The sequence below is a fragment of the Balaenoptera acutorostrata genome, chromosome 12 (genome assembly GCF_949987535.1).
Source record: "Balaenoptera acutorostrata chromosome 12, mBalAcu1.1, whole genome shotgun sequence".
Classification (NCBI taxonomy): Eukaryota; Metazoa; Chordata; class Mammalia; order Artiodactyla; family Balaenopteridae; genus Balaenoptera; species Balaenoptera acutorostrata.
This window is the reverse complement of record NC_080075.1, coordinates 11,967,531-11,983,552: the sequence shown is the minus strand read 5'-3', so window position 1 is coordinate 11,983,552 and position 16,022 is coordinate 11,967,531. Positions and strand designations below refer to the sequence as shown.

The window sequence follows — 16,022 nt, the reverse complement described above, 5'->3', positions numbered from 1 at the left end:
GTGATGGAGCTGAGAGTACAGGGAGCCAAAGGAGCTAGAGTTTACATGATAGAGTGCCAGAGAGGAGAGAGCTACACACAGAGAATGCCAGATGTCTGCAGAGGGTCCCCTTCAAATATCAGAAGAGTCCTTACTAATCAGCACATGCATATGAAGAAGTTTCCCAAGGCTGAGGGAAGAACTGTCCTAATGGATTAGAGAGAACCAGTTTGCACAGGTTCAGGAACAGTGTCTGTTCCCACAACTTCACAATTTAAGGGGCTGTACTCAGTGTGGTCTTGCCTCAACAATGGGAAATATTTAGCCCTAGACTAAACAGACTAAACAGAAATATTTAGCCCTAGACTAAAATATTTTAGCCCAGCTTAAAAATCTTAAAAGCACGACACAAAAGGATCAAACTGCTTTTCAAGTAATATAACTATATTCTGAAAGCTCAAGAATACAGAAATACGAAAATATCCAGCACCCAAGGTAGAATTCATGATGTCTGGCATACAAAGAAACAGGAAAATAACAGCCTATAATGAAGGAGGTGAGAAATCAATTACAACTGACCTGGAATTGACATGGATGTTAGTTAGCAGACAAGGACATTAAGACAGTTATTATAACTCCATTCCTTATAACCTTATTCTGTATTTCAAAACATTAAGAGATATGGAAATATAAAAAGAATCTAACTGAACTTTTAGAGATAAAAACTATAATTCTGAGAAAAACACACTGAATGGGATTAATAGCAGGTTAGACATTGCAGAATTAAAAAAAAATAGTGAGTTTGAAGACATAGCATTAGAAACTATCCAAAATGAAATGCAAAAAGAAAAAAAGAAAAAAAAAAAGGAACAGAACATTAAAAATGGAGTAAGCTCTGGGACTTAAAGGGCCCAATTTACATGAGATTGGAGTCCCTGAAGAAGAGAAAAATGGGGGGAGAGGGACAGAAAAAAATACTTGAAGAAATAATGGCTGGAAAATTTACAAGTTTAATGAAAACTGAAGTCCACAGATGCAAGAAGTTCAATGAATCCCAAGCCTGAGAAACATGAAGAAAGTTTGCACCAAGGCACATAATAACCAAATTGCGCCACACTAATGATAAAAAGTCTTAAAAGCAGCCAGAGGAAAAAGACATGTTACAGAGAAACAAAAATAAGAGTGATAGCATATTTTTCATAGGAAACAATGCAAGTGATAAATTAGTGGAGTAACATCTGTAAAGGACTCAGAGGAAAAACACTATCTAGTTAGAATTTTATACCCAGCAAAAATATCTTTCAAAAAAAGAAAAAAGACCATGAAATAAAGCCTTTTTCAGACACACAAAAGCTGAAAGAATTCATCAACAGCAGACCCACACTACTGGAAATGTTACAGTAAGTCCTTGAGGCAGAAGGAAAATAATGTCAGATTGAAATATGGATCTACACAAAGGAATGAAAAGCATTGGAAATGGTAACTACATGGATATATACATAAGGTTTGTTTCTTTTAAAAATACTTTTTAAAGATAATTGACTTATAAAAATAATAGCAGTGTACTATGGGGTTTGTAAAATCTGAAAAGCAAAATGTATGACAATAATAGCTCAGAGGCTGGGCAGGGAGAAATGGAATTACAGCCGTTAGGCTCTTATACTACCTGTGAAGAGGTATAATCTTACTTGAAGGTAATCTGTGATAGAGATGATACTATAAATCATAATGCAACCACTAAGATAAGAAAACAGAGTTAGTGCTAATAAGCAATAAAGGAGCTATAGTGGAATCATAAAAAGTACTCAGTCCAAGAGAGAGGAAAAGAGGAAAAGGGGGAACAGAGAACAGACAGAGAAAATAGAAAACAAATAGCAAGATGATACATTTAAACCTAACCATAGTGATAGTCGCATTAAGTCTAAATGGTCTGGGGACTTCCCTGGTGGTCCAGTGGTTAGGACTCTGTGCTTCCACTGCAGGGGGTGAGGGTTCAATACTTGGTCAGGGAACTAAGATCCCTCATGCCATGTGTTGTGGCCAAAAAAAAAAGTCTAAATGGTCTGTTAGAGTCCACAGTGTATCAGAACATTGGAGATGTTTTCCATAGCTCATATGTATTTGCTCTCTGTCTTTGAGTTTTAGCGAGGTCTTGGGAACACTGTGTATAACAATTAAATAGGAAATTTGTCTTAATTCCTGTTGAGGTTTATTAAACACATTTAATTCACAGATTACTGGCAGAGTCAATGAAAGGAAATACTAAAGAGAAATAGTTGCTTTCTTCATATTCTGTGCAGCATTACAACTCTTTCTTGTGTTAGTTATGCTTTTATCAGAAAGCCACTCGATTCATATCATGAGACTCTTCTCTGTCCATCTTCATGGGATCATATGACCCACCTGTACACTCTGCTGTCTGCATGTCTACTAGGATGCGTGTGGCTTAGAGACTCATCGGGATCATGTATGTGTATATGTTGGGGCTGAGGAAAGGGAACTGTGGACAGTGGCATGTGGTGGGGATGGAGGGAAAGAGGAAGATGATGCTTAATAGAATTTGCAGGTAATACACTTCCTTCGTCCCTTTAGAGCAGTGGTTCTTGACCTTGGCTGCACATCAGAATCACCTGGGCAGCTTTCAAAGCTCCAGGTGCCCAGGCTGTACTCCACATAAATTACATCAGCCTCTGTTGGACCAAGGTTGGGAACCATTGCTTGTTAGAGGAAGAGGCGTTAGATTAACTTCTCTGTTACTCATTTTGAGCCTAGGTCTTTTTTTTTAAGGTAAATTATTAAGTGCATGGATTATGGTAATTGAGGATAGATGGGCACATTTATTAATTATATTTAAGTAATATATGTATTTAAACAGTATTAATAGTTTCACATATGGTTACAGGTCAGTTTCTGTAGTACAGAATGGATAAATTAAAATTTTATATCAAATCATACCCTATAGTGCATTAGGGAAATTCATAGTTTAAATATTATCTTGCAGTGATTGTTTTCATAGGGAAGAACGCCGGCTTGAAATGTGAATATGTGTCTGAAGCTTCCTTGAAAGAGGATGTATGGCTGAATTTATTTAGATATGTGACCCCTTCCCTCCAATTCCATTTCTTTAGGGAACACAAGCTTTGCAGAACTCCTCTTCAAATTTAAACAGCTGAAGATGCCAGTGCGAGCTTTACTGAGATTGGCTCCTTTGCTTCTTGGGAATCCACAGCCAATGCTTATGTGATCATGTCTGGTGGTAAGCCTACCCTGAAACGTGACTTCTGCACAAAAACGTGACCAAACAGCAAAGCTAAAGAAACCTTTATAAGTTTTATAATATAACTGGGGGGAAATGAGCTGCACAAACCTCAATGTATTTTAAAATCAAGGGTTTTAAATATCCCAGAGACTCTGTTGCTGTTGGCATTAACATTATAAGAATATAAAAATGAGTGAAATTTTACTTTTGTAAATAAAATTTTTTGGTTTGTTTTCAAAACTCTTGATGATTACTTTAGTTTGGGGTTTCAGAGAGTAGAGCAGTGGGGGCTGAAATGGATATTAGTTTTTGAAATCTCTCAGCTATGGTGATTCAGGTGAAGTGACTTTATGCTTAGAAATGCAAAGTTTTTAAAGAAGCTCTGTCATATGGTTTTACTTTCTGCAGCAACGAAGGGCTTTTAGCATCACCATAGTCTTGTCTAAAGTAAGTTCATGCATCCTGTGACAGTGCCAGGCATCCTCATAGTATGATCGATCATCTTAAACAGGAGGAGATTTATACCCTAATGAAGAATTGCCCAACATGAAGCCTGCTCTAAATAGAGAAAATAAGAAATTTCCACTACAGAGAGGTCTTCAGAAATTATATTTTAAAATAAAAGTTCAGGGGCTTCCCTGGTGGCGCAGTGGTTAAGAATCTGCCTGCCAATGCAGGGGACACGGGTTCGAGCCCTGGTCTGGGAAGATCCCACATGCCGCGGAGCAAATGGGCCCGTGAGCCACAATTACTGAGCCTGCGCATCTGGAGCCTGTGCTCCGCAACAAGAGAGGCCGCGACAGTGAGAGGCCCGCGCACCGCGATGAAGAGTGGCCCCCGCTTGCCACAACTAGAGAAAGCCCTCGCACAGAAACGAAGATCCAACACAGCCATAAATAAAAAAAAAAAAAAAAAAAAAAAAAAAAAACAGAAATTATATTTTAAAATAAAAGTTCAGGGGCTTCCCTGGTGGCGCAGTGGTTAAGAATCTGCCTGCCAATGCAGGGGACACGAGTTCGAGCCCTGGTCCAGGAAGATCCCACATGCTGCAGAGTGACTAAGCCCGTGTGCCACAACTACTCAGCCTGCGCTCTAGAGCCCGCGAACTACAACTACTGAGCCCGTGTGCCACAACTACTGAAGCCTGCGCACCCACAGCCCGTGCACCACAACAAGAGAAGCCACGGCAATGAGAAGCCTGCGCACCGCAACGAAGAGTAGCCCCCACTCGCCGCAACTAGAGAAAAGCCCACTCACAGCAACAAAGACCCAACAGAGCCAAAAATAAAATAAATGAAATAAAATAAATAAATTTATTTAAAAAAAAAAGAGTTCATTTCCACCCAGGATTTAGAGAACCATACGTCTGTATCAAGTTTCTGGACCAGATGCTGAGGAAAGGGATGCGTATGAAGGTGTCTGCAGCTTCAGGTTTCCAGTCCAGGAAGAAGAAGGCCCCCTGCTGTCCAGATACTGATGTTCCTGCCCTCTGCCTCCCGAATGGCCGGTGGGACCGTAAACTGGTCGAAGCTGCGAGGCCCGCCCAGTGATTTCACGTTCCCACACCCTGAATTGTGGGGTTTAGCTTTAAAAGTAAAAATGAAAGCAAATACAAATGCTTCCATTGAGAGTTTGACAAAAACCCACGTGGTGTTTGCTCCTGCAGAGGGGGCTTGCGTCCGGAAGGCAGGCATCAGTGGTTCTCTTCAGACCTTCACTGTTCCACCTGTGTGCCCGCCCCGGGACTTGCCCCTGCGTGTGAAGCATAGGCAAGGTGGCTGATTGGGAGGGTGAAATGTGCTTCCTTCACACTTAAAGAGTTTTTTCTTCTAATTAAAAATAAAAGAAAAAAATTAAAATGGTAGATGGTGGAAATTCCATTTGAATCAGGGTATAAAGAACTCAGTATTGGGCAGCTGTCTCTGTCTTCACTCTCAATTGTTTATAACTTCTAAGCTTTTCTCTGATTGAAGAATGACTTGAGTTATTTGCACACGTATGAACTCTTGTGTACGAAGGAGAACAGTCATTGGAATGTTGTCAACAAAAGCAAAAATCAGGCTTTCTAAGGGAGAGAGCAGGATGGAAGATTGCAGATGGGCTGGAAACAGCACTGCCTTTATATTTTGGGCCTCCCGAGCGCAGATGATGTCTGGACAGTCTGCTCCTGAGCAAACACGTTAGGATCGTCAGAGAAGTCAATGCCACCTCTTTGTGGGCTCTCAAAAAATCTTGAGAGTATGGCTCTCACCATCCAGAACGTTTTCGCCTCTTCACAGCCATGGCAGAGAAGAGCTGGAGAAACGCATCCAGCTCTGAGTGTTTTGGCCCAGAAGTGGCCCATGTCACTTCTGGCTACAGCCTGTTGGCACGAAATAAGTTGCTCTACCTTGTAAGTGTTCTTTCACAAAGGGGAGAACTAGACACTGGTGAGTACTGGTAATGTCTGTCACAGTGTGATTCCTCACTTGTCCATCCATGTTCTCTGCTCACACAGATGGAAATGCATGTCATTGCCTCCATAGATGGACATAATTAAAGAAACAGTACAGTCACACACACACTCAGGTTATTACTGTTTCCCCGACGGATGCTGGCATCTGTGCTCCTCGCTCGAGTGTCTTCCAAAGGAGTGAAGGCATGAACTTGTGGGAAGCTCTGAGGCATAGACGCCAGGCCTTAGCAGCAGGACACCATTGGTGTAAGCCTCACAGAACTTCTCCTTGGTGCTGCGTAATCTTACTTGAATAAAGCCACTTCCTCACCCTTTGTCTAGAAACCAGCTGACTTCACAGCATACGGAGAGGGGCATGTCCCAGCTTAGGGGATCTCCTGACATCCTAGAGGAGGCAGGAAGGAGGGGGGCTCGCATCTCTCAGCCTGGTGGTCAGTGTGCAAACGCGCTTGGTGGGAGGCCGGCAAGCCTGCTGGGCTGTAGACAGGCCCGAGCGTGGGAGCCGGCATTGGACTGGAAGCCAGAGCCTGTGGGAGCCGAGGCAGGAATTGTCAGAGGAATGGACTTGTGACGATTCCAAGGGAAGCACGTGCCAAAGCCCAGTCTGAGCGACGGGAGGAGGCCAGGCCGGGAGAGGATGTTGGAACTGGGTGAAACTGAAGGCCGTGGACCAATCTGAGACCAAACCAGGAAGACTTTGTTGCCTCCTTCATACAGGGTTGGGGACCTCTCTTCTGGGTTCCCCATCCTCATACTGACCAAATTTTGGGGAAAATGCCTCACTGTATGAAGATCTCTCCAGTTAAGCAATGGGGGAGGGGACAGGATTTGGTCACCTCTGTACCCCTGTGTCTGCAGTTTTTAACCAGCAGTGGAAGGAAGCAGAGGTGAGGTCAGGAAAACACCTCCTCCACGTGGAGGCCTCTGTCAGCACTTACTGCGCCCGGCAGATACCCACACTGGTTCCAAAGCTTCCCAGGTGACTGTGTTTTCCTGCTTCCAAGGCCAAGTTCCCCCTACTCCAAAATACATTGGTTGCTTCTCATTACAGTCACAAGCTTCCGAAAAGTCTTTTTTTGATAAAAGAAGAGCCCCTAAAACCACATCCTTGATTTTTGCCTGTGGATAAGGAAGACTTGCCTGTTCTCCATCCTCTTGCTTTGCTCCATCTTATGTTCTTGAGTGAAAGTGAGGCTGGGATGGAAAGTGGGGGCTGCTCAGAGGGCAGGACTTTCAGGCCCCAGACAAGGAGAGCCCATCGATCAGGCAGCTGCACCAGGAGCTCCCTCAGGTGGCATCTGGTCCTGCCCCTCGTTCTACAGCTGAGACCCGGAGGCTCAGGGAGGAGTGGCTGGCCCAAGTCCGCACCGCTCCCCATCACAGCCCAGACAAGCCTGGGCGCCCAGACACGCTGTTTCTACCCGAGAACCTGGTCCATTACTGCCTTTCTTCCTGGTCCAGTAGACCCTCAGGAAGAGGCCGATTAAATGTAAGTTACAAGGACGTTGCACCAGGCAGAGTTTATGAACACCTTTAAAAAGCAGACACACTGACTCTTCCTTTCTCTGTGCATCTTTGGAAAAACAAAGGCCTTTGTGTAATTTCTTGGAATTAGATTAATTGAATTAGCCTGTGTGTTGCTTTCTTGGTCATTACAACAACTATCGTAATTAAAAATTTTCTCTTTTAGCCGAAAATATTTCTTCCATGGTACATTAAAACATGAAGTAGGAAATTTAGGAAAAGAATTAATTTTATACTAAGCTCAATAAAAGCAATGAAAATCTGTAAATAAGCACATGTTCTTTCTTAATTTCCACTGCTTTTACTCCAGTACTCAGGTGTGAAGTGTCTCGCCTTGCCTCCGTAGTCAGTGGGGCCATCCTGAGTCTTATGTGCAGGTGCAGGGCCTTGGGACACTGTGGACCGTGTGCTTTCAGAACCCAGACGTGCCAGATCCTGATCTGAGGAGTCACATTACTGGGGGACTCGTCACAGGGACAGTGGTTGGAAGCTAGTTGGTGCCACTTGTTTCCCTTTCATGCGTGTTTATTTGTGTGCATATCTTTCACTTATCCAGAATATTTTAATTCTGCTTACTGTACCATTTCAGAGATTAAGAAGATATTTTGGGTAAATGTGTATAACTCTGGAGTTGAAGGAAGAATCCTTAGCAGATCCACTGTAATTAGCATCCCTGGCTGCAGTCTCCTGCCCCGTAAGATGTAGATGAGAGGAGCTCCAGCCCTCAGGCGATGAAATCTCTGCAGGTCCCCAGAGGAGGGCGCAGGTGCCGTCTGGTCACCTCCCTCCACCCCCACTCTGTTGCACTGGTTCACCTGTAGGTCATCCCCTGTGCCCTGTGAGGGGCCTGGCTGTCAACTCGGCGTCTTCACCACCTCCTCCTCTCTCCTTAGCCTCCACCTATGTTTCCCATATGGGACCAGGTAAGAGTGTGCTGTTGGGAGGTACCAGCGAGAGATGCCCAAGCAAGACCGGGAGGTGGGAGAGGAGGCGAAGCCGTTATAGGCGGACACGAGGGCAGATGGTGCATACCTGGCAGCAGGGCGTTAATACCAGCTCTGCCCGGGGGCCCTGCCCTGGAGTTTCTGGAGATTTGTTGGGGCTTCTTCATCCTCTGCTCCAAAAACCCCTCCATCTGCTTCCCTGTATCAACACCTTTTCTGCTTGGGTTCCTGAGCAGACCCTGTGATGCTGTGTGGGATGTAATGACCCAGATGTGAACACAGCCCGTCCCGAGTCCCCGCCACTTGTTCTCCCCTGGGCTTTGCTTGTGGAGTTTCCAGCCCCTTGGTTATCTCCCCTGAGCTCCCAGTGCTGTTCACTTGCCTTTTCCATTGTCAGACACTCGGCTGTTCTCCGAAAGCCCCAGATTTCTCTGCAGTCCTGTAATCCTTGCACCAGCTCCCCCAAATGGTACCAGCCTCAGTGCTGCAGTAGCAGTGACCCCCCGAGTGGCCTTGGGTTTCCCCTGACACGCCGAGGGGCCTCTCTGACTAAAGGAAGAATGGGCGACCTTTTAGCTGAGTAACTGGAACGCATTGGGGTTGGCCCCACTGGTGTCAGGCTTCCTGGGACGGAGTCACGGGTGTGTGGATGGGGACATAGTGTGGCCCATTGCCCAGTCCTGTTGGTTCTGGGTTTGCCCCTCAGCGGCCACCCTGAGGAGAGAACCAACCCTTAGCCCAGCTGCTTCCATTCCACCTTGGCCTTCTGGGGCAGCACAGACTGGGTGTCACAGACCGAAAAGTACTATGGTCCTCTGCTGCTGGAAGTTTCGAGGACTTGAAGGAAATGCTAAACCTTCATGGGATAGAGAGCGTTGAACAACTGTATTGCTTCCTGAAAGGAGTCGGCTTTTTATAAGACTTGACTGTGAGGTTCCTGGGAACCTTACCAGAAATTTCTTGGCAAAATTAGACATTTCCATGGGAAAAAAGAGAGACGAAGAGCTAGATAGTTTCTGTCTGGCAATTGCATTGATTACCCGGTAATACTGTATAGCAGCTGCCCAGTAGTAAAACTTCCTACCTAAAGGGGCTATACATATAGAGAGCTGTAAACCTGAACATCACTGAGCAAATCAAGCTGCAGTGGACCAGCCCAGGCCCTGGGATGGCCTTTAATGCTGGACAGGTGCCCCCAGGACCCACCACCCTGACCCCAAGTGACCTTCTCGGTCTCTGAAGGGTTTTGAGCCTTAATTTTCCTTCCCTTGGTGTAAAAATCACAGTTCCTACTCTCAGTTGAGCATGTCTGTTGGTGTACCCCTCGCAGCTCTGATGATTTAAGGATAAGCTCTTACAAACCACACAGCTGGGTTTTGCTTTGTGATTCAATCTGAAGATCTTTTTCTTTTAGTAGTGAGTTCAGATTTATTAATAATGTGGTCTAAGGTGTGTCTAGTTTTTATATTTCTATATTTATACCTCACTTCTTATATTTACTGTGTATCTTTATTTGGTCTGTTTTCTCTGCTCTCAAAATTTGTTGTATTCATGACTTTGGCGTTTAGAATGGCTCGTGCTTTTGTGACTGCATTTAACACTAATACCTTCATAGGATTCCTTGAATCCCTCTTTTCCTTACCTCGGCTTCCACTGTCTTGTTTCCAGCTTTGATGGCACCCTGGCACCTCCCCACCTCTCCCCCAGGCAGCATTCATGAGCCCCTCCCCTGCTCTCTCCCTTCTCTGAGTTTGAAGGTTGGGTTATTTCTGTAATGTCAGAGTGAACGATAGCATACGATTCCCCGCTTCTGTTCCCACTCTGTGTCAGCCTTAGGTCGGCCCACTGATGTTCTCCGTGCCTTCCCTCAGTCCTTCGGCTGAAATGTCCCATCTCTTCACTGGATAAGGCTGCTCTCCAGCAGATTAGATGCTGATTGCCCTCCTCTCTCCTCATGTGTTTCTCTCCTTCCTGTCTCCGCCTCTTTTCCTCACTACCTTCTAGTCGTTTCTTTGGGCTCTTCTCAGGTTCCTCCTCCTTGGTGGTCCAGCCCTCTTCCTGACTTTCTGTCCCTTCTCCCTCTGCCCATCCTCGGTCTCTGTGGAGGCTCCTGCTCTGGTCTCTTGTCTCCCTTGGGTGCCCCCCTCCATGTTACTGCTAGACCCTTCCAGAGTACTCAGGGGTCAGGGCCTTTGTCAGCTGACACCCACTGGAAGGCTGGCGGCCATCGTGCCACTGGCTGGTTTCGACACCCCAGGTTCGGGCTGCCATGGTCCGCGGGCCTGAGGAGAGCTGGAGGCCTAGTGCTGTCCCTCTACGGCTGCCTGGAGGCCCCGTGGTGGGGGAGGGAGAGGGGGGCGGGAGCTACAGGAAAAGAGAGAAAGATCAGAGTGGAAGGCAGACCCCCCAGCGAGGAAGCTGTCAGCACCACAGCACAAGGTGCGTGTAGGACAGGGGCCCCAGGAAAATCAGCTGTCACCCTCATCGCTCTTATGAGTGACCAGATCCAGGAGGGGCCCCGGATGTTTTTCTTTCTTTCTTTTTTTCTTTTTGTAGTAAAAACACTATTTTCTTTCGAATTTTGAGACTCCTGCTATATACAGTAGGAATATGTAGTCCTGACATATTCTTGGTCCTCAAATAAAAACCTGGGGGATGAATGAAACTTCATACCAAATTCGGTTTATCTCAAAACACACTTGCCCTGCTTTTCTCTCTCCTTTTCTTTCTCCTGGTGTCAGAATGGGGCCCTGCAGTGAGACAAAGGGTGGGGGGCTCAGCTCACAGGATTGTCCTAGTACAGCCATCTGCCCAAGCAAAGGGTTCCTTATGCATTTCACAGAAGGTCTCCCTCCACTTCAAGTAAATCCACACATAAAAATGAAATTTAAGCCAAGGAAAACAAATGCTAAAGCATGTGATGCTAGTCAGGTGATCGGTCTCTGTGCATGTGTCATTTGTCACGGGCTTCCTCACAGCTCTGCATGTGTACTTGTTTCCTTTATTTTCCAGCGAGCCTATTTGTTCAGAGACCGGAGAGCCCTAGGAGCTCCTTGCGTCCACGTGAGGCTAGACCCTGACACGTCCTGCAGGGGCCCCGCTCAGGGTAGCTTGCAACAAGTGCGAGCAAAGCGCACAAAACCTGTGATGACGTGTTGGAGTGAATCGTTCTCTTTTCTCCCAAGAGCCACCATGGTAATGGCTCCTTTTCCAGAAAGGGTGACCTCAGTGTTTTTCATGTATTTATATTTAAAAATGCAACTCAGATCAAAACCCTGCAGAGGTTTTCATTCATTACTTAGCTCAGCATTTCCAAGAGTTTTCCTAAAAAAGAAGAAAAAAAAGAAATTGATATACAAATTGGGACCTTGTATAGCATAGTAAATGATTCCATAATTGAATCCATTTGGAGAATTTCTGTATAAACACAGTAATTACTTTCTGTACCGTGGGAGTTCTCAGAGCCCTTACTAGGCTAACCGTGCAGTAAGGGATGCAGTGGCACTTCCTCGTGACCACCAGCCCTGGAGGTGACTGCAGGGCACGGGGTGGGGTTGTCCCCACCAGGAGGCCCAGTACTCACTTGGACCACCTGCAGCCCCTGCTCCATTCCTTGGGAACCTAGGGGGCGCACTGGCGCGCTCGACTCCAGACCCAGTGATGTGGGTTCTGGGCCTGGATCTGAAAGGGAAGCACAGCAGGGTGAGCGCCTGGAGGAGGGGCCCAGCCCCTCCACCTCTGGGGTGCGCTCCCCGGCCCTCATCCCCGACAGACCTCCTCACACAAATCCGGGGTGACCCAGGCTCGGTGCCCCATCGCATGGAAGAATTCCACCTTCAGCTTGAGGAACTCCTTGTAGAGGTCTGGCCAGTGCTCCCTGCCCAGCAGGAACTGGTAGATGCTCCGCTTGGACGTGGGGTTGTCCTCCTCCATGTCGGAGGCGATGTAGCTGCCATCAGAAAAGAGGGCTCGCTGGTCCCGGCCCCCACAAGGACTCTCAGGCGAGACAGTGGAGAGAGGCTGCTGAGGTCACCCTGGAGGAGCACCCGGGCCCACAGAGGGCAGGACCATCCTCAGCACCAAGCCTGCTGGGCCCATGCTGTGCCCGGCCCAGGTCAAGGTTCTGGCTGTAGCCATTTCCCTGGGACTTTCTACCTCGGGTCCCTCAGTCTCTGGGCAGCAAATGGTGTTTCCTGGCTACGTTCATTATCCCAGGACCTTCCTCATTGCCTTCCCCTCCTCTGACCATGTGACCCCTTGAGGGCCTTGAACCACCACTCGGGGCCCTCGGGCATTGCTCACAGGGCCAGGAAGAAGTGGATCCTGTTGTAGAGGTGACCAGGCAGCCCGACACGCCCGAAGTACTCCACCACCATGGAGAGCAGGTACTGCGTGGAGACAGAGGGCGGGGGAGGGGTGGCCAGGGGTCGATGGCAGGGCCAGTGTCCTGAGTGGGCCACGCGCCCCGCCCCCATCCAGAGGCCAGGTGGGAAAGCCACCCAGGGTGGGCCTTGCTAAGGGTCTCATGGCCCTTTGACATGCGGAGATGAGCTGACGGGAGGCCAGGGAGGAGATGCCCAAGGGCCGGGGCACCGGCAGTGTGTCCTTTCTTCCTTTCTGGCACCAAGGGCGGGTCTCTCCAGGGCTTCTGCTCAGGCAGACACCTTGTCCTCCGTCCCCACCCCCAGGGACCCCTTGGTCCCTCATAATTGTAGTGCTGTGAGTACCTTGTCAGACACTTTCAGGAAAATATCAGCTTCCAAGAAGCTCTGGATAACAGGGTCCTCTGTAAAGGAAGGGAGACGCGATGAGGGCCTTGGAGCAGCCCTTCTGGGAGCAGGGAGCCTGGGGTTGTGGGACATTTCACAGGGAGGAGGAGAACTGGAAACTTCTCCCAGTTCCTCTGTTTCAGGAAGTAGAGTCAGCTCTCTTCCCCCAGGAAGGCTCAGAGCCTTAACAGTGACAAAGCTGTTCCTTCCATTGACCCAGGGAGAGTGAGTCTCAACTGTGGGGCAGGGATTTTGCTATTGTTATTTAATCTTCAACACATGGGTGGGTATGTGTGTTTCATAAAGAGATATGAACTGGTTCTCAAAGTTTAGCATAACTTTCCTCGAGCCAAAGCTTGGCTGTGGCCTTGGGCCTCTGGGCACTACATCCCTGTCACTTCATCATACGGTGACTGTGCAACGCTTTCCTGCCCCACCTGATAACTGAGCATCCTATGTGGGCAGTGGAGAGTTCATACCCCCCTGGGCGGGGGTGGGGGGCCACTGGGCAGTCTACCCTCCTTCTCCTGGACCCCTTCACTTCCTGCTGAGAATGACCTGGCCTCCCCTGGCCCCAGCAGGCTCATCTGGGGTTAGAGTTGGCCCTGGAGGTGCTATTTTCCAGTGATGGCCTGAGAATGCCAGGTCCTCCTTGTCCTTCACACCTTGCCCCGGACAATGACATTTACCCAGACAGGAGGATGGAGGGGTCATGGATCTTTTCGCCCTCCCTGACCCTTGTCCAGGCCGCCTGGCTCCCGGAAGGGCATTGCTTTCTGTGATGATGAAAATATTCTGTAGCTTGCTGTCCAGTACGGTAGCCATTAGCCGTGTGTGGCTACTGAGCTTATGAAATGTGGCTGGCGAGAACCAGGAACTGAATTTCAGAAGTTTATTTTAACTCACGTAGAATTAAATTTGAAGAACTGCATGTGGCTAGTGTGTGCTGCATTGGGCAGCGTCAGTTCCGTGTCCATCCCCCAACCTGCCGCACTCGGTCCTGCCTCTGGTCCTGACATCACCTTCTCTGCAGACCTTCCCTGAGTATCTGTGTCACAAAGCTCTCCTACTCTTGCTCACAGCCCATCTCTAGGTGTCATTGCCTTTTCCTTCTCTGCATTTGTCACTGGCTGAGAGCAACTTATTTCTGTAATTTTTTTTGGTCTCCTCCCACTTTGAGCATAAAGGCAGCGAGATCTAGTTTGTCCTTTCATCACTAATCTCTAAAATCTTAACTGGAGGGAATAAATGTGGGCAGGGGATTCCTCCCTTGATTTGTCCTAAAATGTCTTGATAATTGAAGACTCAACCATGAGTCCTTTTTTCTCTTCGCCCTCCAATAACTTGTCTCAGATGAAAACCCATCAGCACCGCAGTAGAACTGTGGAAACAGAGTGATCTGCTTCTATGCCACCTGGACACCTCACAGCTCTGAGCCCCAGGGGGAGGTTTGGCCATGATCCCGGAGCCTCTGGGATCCTCGGTGTAGAAGGGACCTGACACTCCACCGGCTCAGAGCACAGACCCAGCAGCTGGTAGAAGGCCTCCTGGTCTTCTGGACGATAACTGGATCTTCTCTTGTTCATCCTGAGTTTCGTTCCCTCAACATGATTGACGGTCCACATGTTCCTCCTCTGCCCGCGCTTCTTCCAGGACTTCAGCTCGGAGACAGCTTCCGAGGAGGTGGGATCGGAGGCCAGGGGCTGCTCTCCTGGGCGGCTGCAGGAACAAGACTCTGTGTGAGCACAGACCTGACCCACCTGGGAGGTCCTGAGTCTTCCCTTGCAGCTCACCCTGAAGATTGAACCCTGCCTCCTGAGGACAAGACAACAAGTGGTTACTCAGCAGTAACTGATGTTCTGTTCAGGGCCAAGGAAGCTGAGGACACCACACCTCCCTTGACATCCATCAGTCTCTTCCTCTTCTGGCCTCTCATCCTCCTGGTTCTCTGCTCAGAGACAGCCTCTGGAGGGGCAGAACTGGAGGCCAGAGGGCTCCCATCCTGAGCAGCTGCCAGGAGAGAGGAAGGACCCTGTGTGATCACGGGAGGGACCCACCTGGGAAACACTGTGCTCTTTGCTTCTCACTCACCTTGAGCATGTTGCATGTGACATCTGAAGGGATAAGAATGGCCATCACCCCCTTTGCATTTTATCTATAAAGGAGGGTAGGAACTGAATTAATATTTACCTTTCTTTGCCAGGGAAAAACTGTTCTCTTCTGCCTCTTTCCATGGGTCTTTCTGCCTGGGGGGCACCTCTTTGGAGACAAATGTGAAACTCTCTGGTCATCGATGTCTTTAATAACTACAAAGGTGAACAAGAGAGTGACCTCCTGTCTCACCCTGGACACCCTTTCCCCTGCCCTGCAGACCCACACTCATGAGAGTCCAGGGAAGAAGAAGTGATGCTGGAGCCATGATGATCTATCACCTTCATTCATGCAGAGAGCAGGGATAAGTGTGAATGACCACACACACCTGGCTTCCCTTCCATGCGCTGCCTTTGCCTCTGACTCTTTTTTGCCGGGTCCTGTGGGCTTGCAGCAGTCTCTGAGGCAGCCGATGTGGAGCTCAGAGGGGTATCCTGTCTTTTCTGGATACAAAAAAATGGAAAGAAACCAACTTGATTCTGACCAGGCCATTTCTTTCCGCTTAACCTGCTTCTTGTGAGACCTAATAATAATTAAAATGGCAATAACATTAGCTAACAGTAATTGCTTAGTAAACTTCAGATATTGATTAGTGCATTGGGATTACCTCATTCAATCCTTACAAGGAGGTGTGAGGTAAGGTGTGTAACTTGCCTGTTTACAGATGAGGAAATGCTGACCTAATTTGTCTAGGATTTGTTCCTTGACCGTGGCTAGAGCTCTTTGGACTTGGGATTAGAACTCGTGTCTGAGCGGTGCTCAGGGGAAGAAGGCTGGTGGCAGCCATAGTTGAGCCTCAGTCACATTTCCATTAGGGTTGAGCTGGCCCACCTTACACGCTTATGTCATTGGCTCTGCCTAAATATCCCTGTGAACCACTATAAAGTTACAGCAATCCAACCTGGCAAAAATCTGACCAGAGTAGCCCAGGCCTCTCCGAA

The 16,022-nt window shown here is 47.9% G+C and overlaps 2 protein-coding genes across 6 annotated transcripts in view; one reads left to right on the top strand and one right to left on the bottom strand.

Annotated features, from left to right (window-relative positions):
• The window catches only part of ANAPC1 (anaphase promoting complex subunit 1), a 102,623-nt gene extending 95,160 nt beyond the window's left edge, over positions 1-7,463 (top strand). Inside the window, exons 48-49 of one of the 5 annotated variants that reach the window (XM_057558011.1) lie at positions 3,108-3,235; positions 4,244-7,463. In XM_057558011.1, coding sequence (XP_057413994.1) covers positions 3,108-3,223 — 116 coding nt within the window. In that variant the 3' untranslated portion in view covers positions 3,224-3,235; positions 4,244-7,463. Of the gene's footprint in view, positions 1-3,107; positions 3,627-3,646; positions 4,198-4,243 lie in introns of those variants that run through there. The other 4 variants (XM_057558010.1, XM_057558009.1, XM_057558008.1 and 1 more) reach the window with 4 other exon arrangements.
• A 4,319-nt stretch (positions 7,464-11,782) lies between these two features.
• On the bottom strand, positions 11,783-15,066 carry LOC114235901 (speedy protein E5-like). The gene is made up of 7 exons (XM_028162638.2): positions 15,022-15,066; positions 14,691-14,745; positions 14,456-14,602; positions 12,889-12,947; positions 12,464-12,549; positions 11,936-12,110; positions 11,783-11,842 (listed from the first exon to the last, which is right to left on the bottom strand). The coding sequence occupies exons 1-7, from the start codon at positions 15,064-15,066 to the stop codon at positions 11,783-11,785; spliced, it is 627 nt and encodes a 208-aa protein (XP_028018439.1).
• Between the last annotated feature and the right edge of the window lie 956 nt (positions 15,067-16,022).

Bases quoted from the DNA above. Each gene is read 5' to 3' on its own strand.
- LOC114235901 (XM_028162638.2), bottom strand. From the start codon at position 15,066: ATGGCCATTCTTATCCCTTCAGATGTCACATGCAACATGCTCAAG. The intron at 12,948-14,455 runs GTCTGTGCTCTG...CTTCCTTTACAG, and splicing joins GGCCTTCTACCAGCTGCTGG to AGGACCCTGTTATCCAGAGC. The intron at 11,843-11,935 runs GTCTGTCGGGGA...CTTCCCTTTCAG, and splicing joins CCCCGGATTTGTGTGAGGAG to ATCCAGGCCCAGAACCCACA.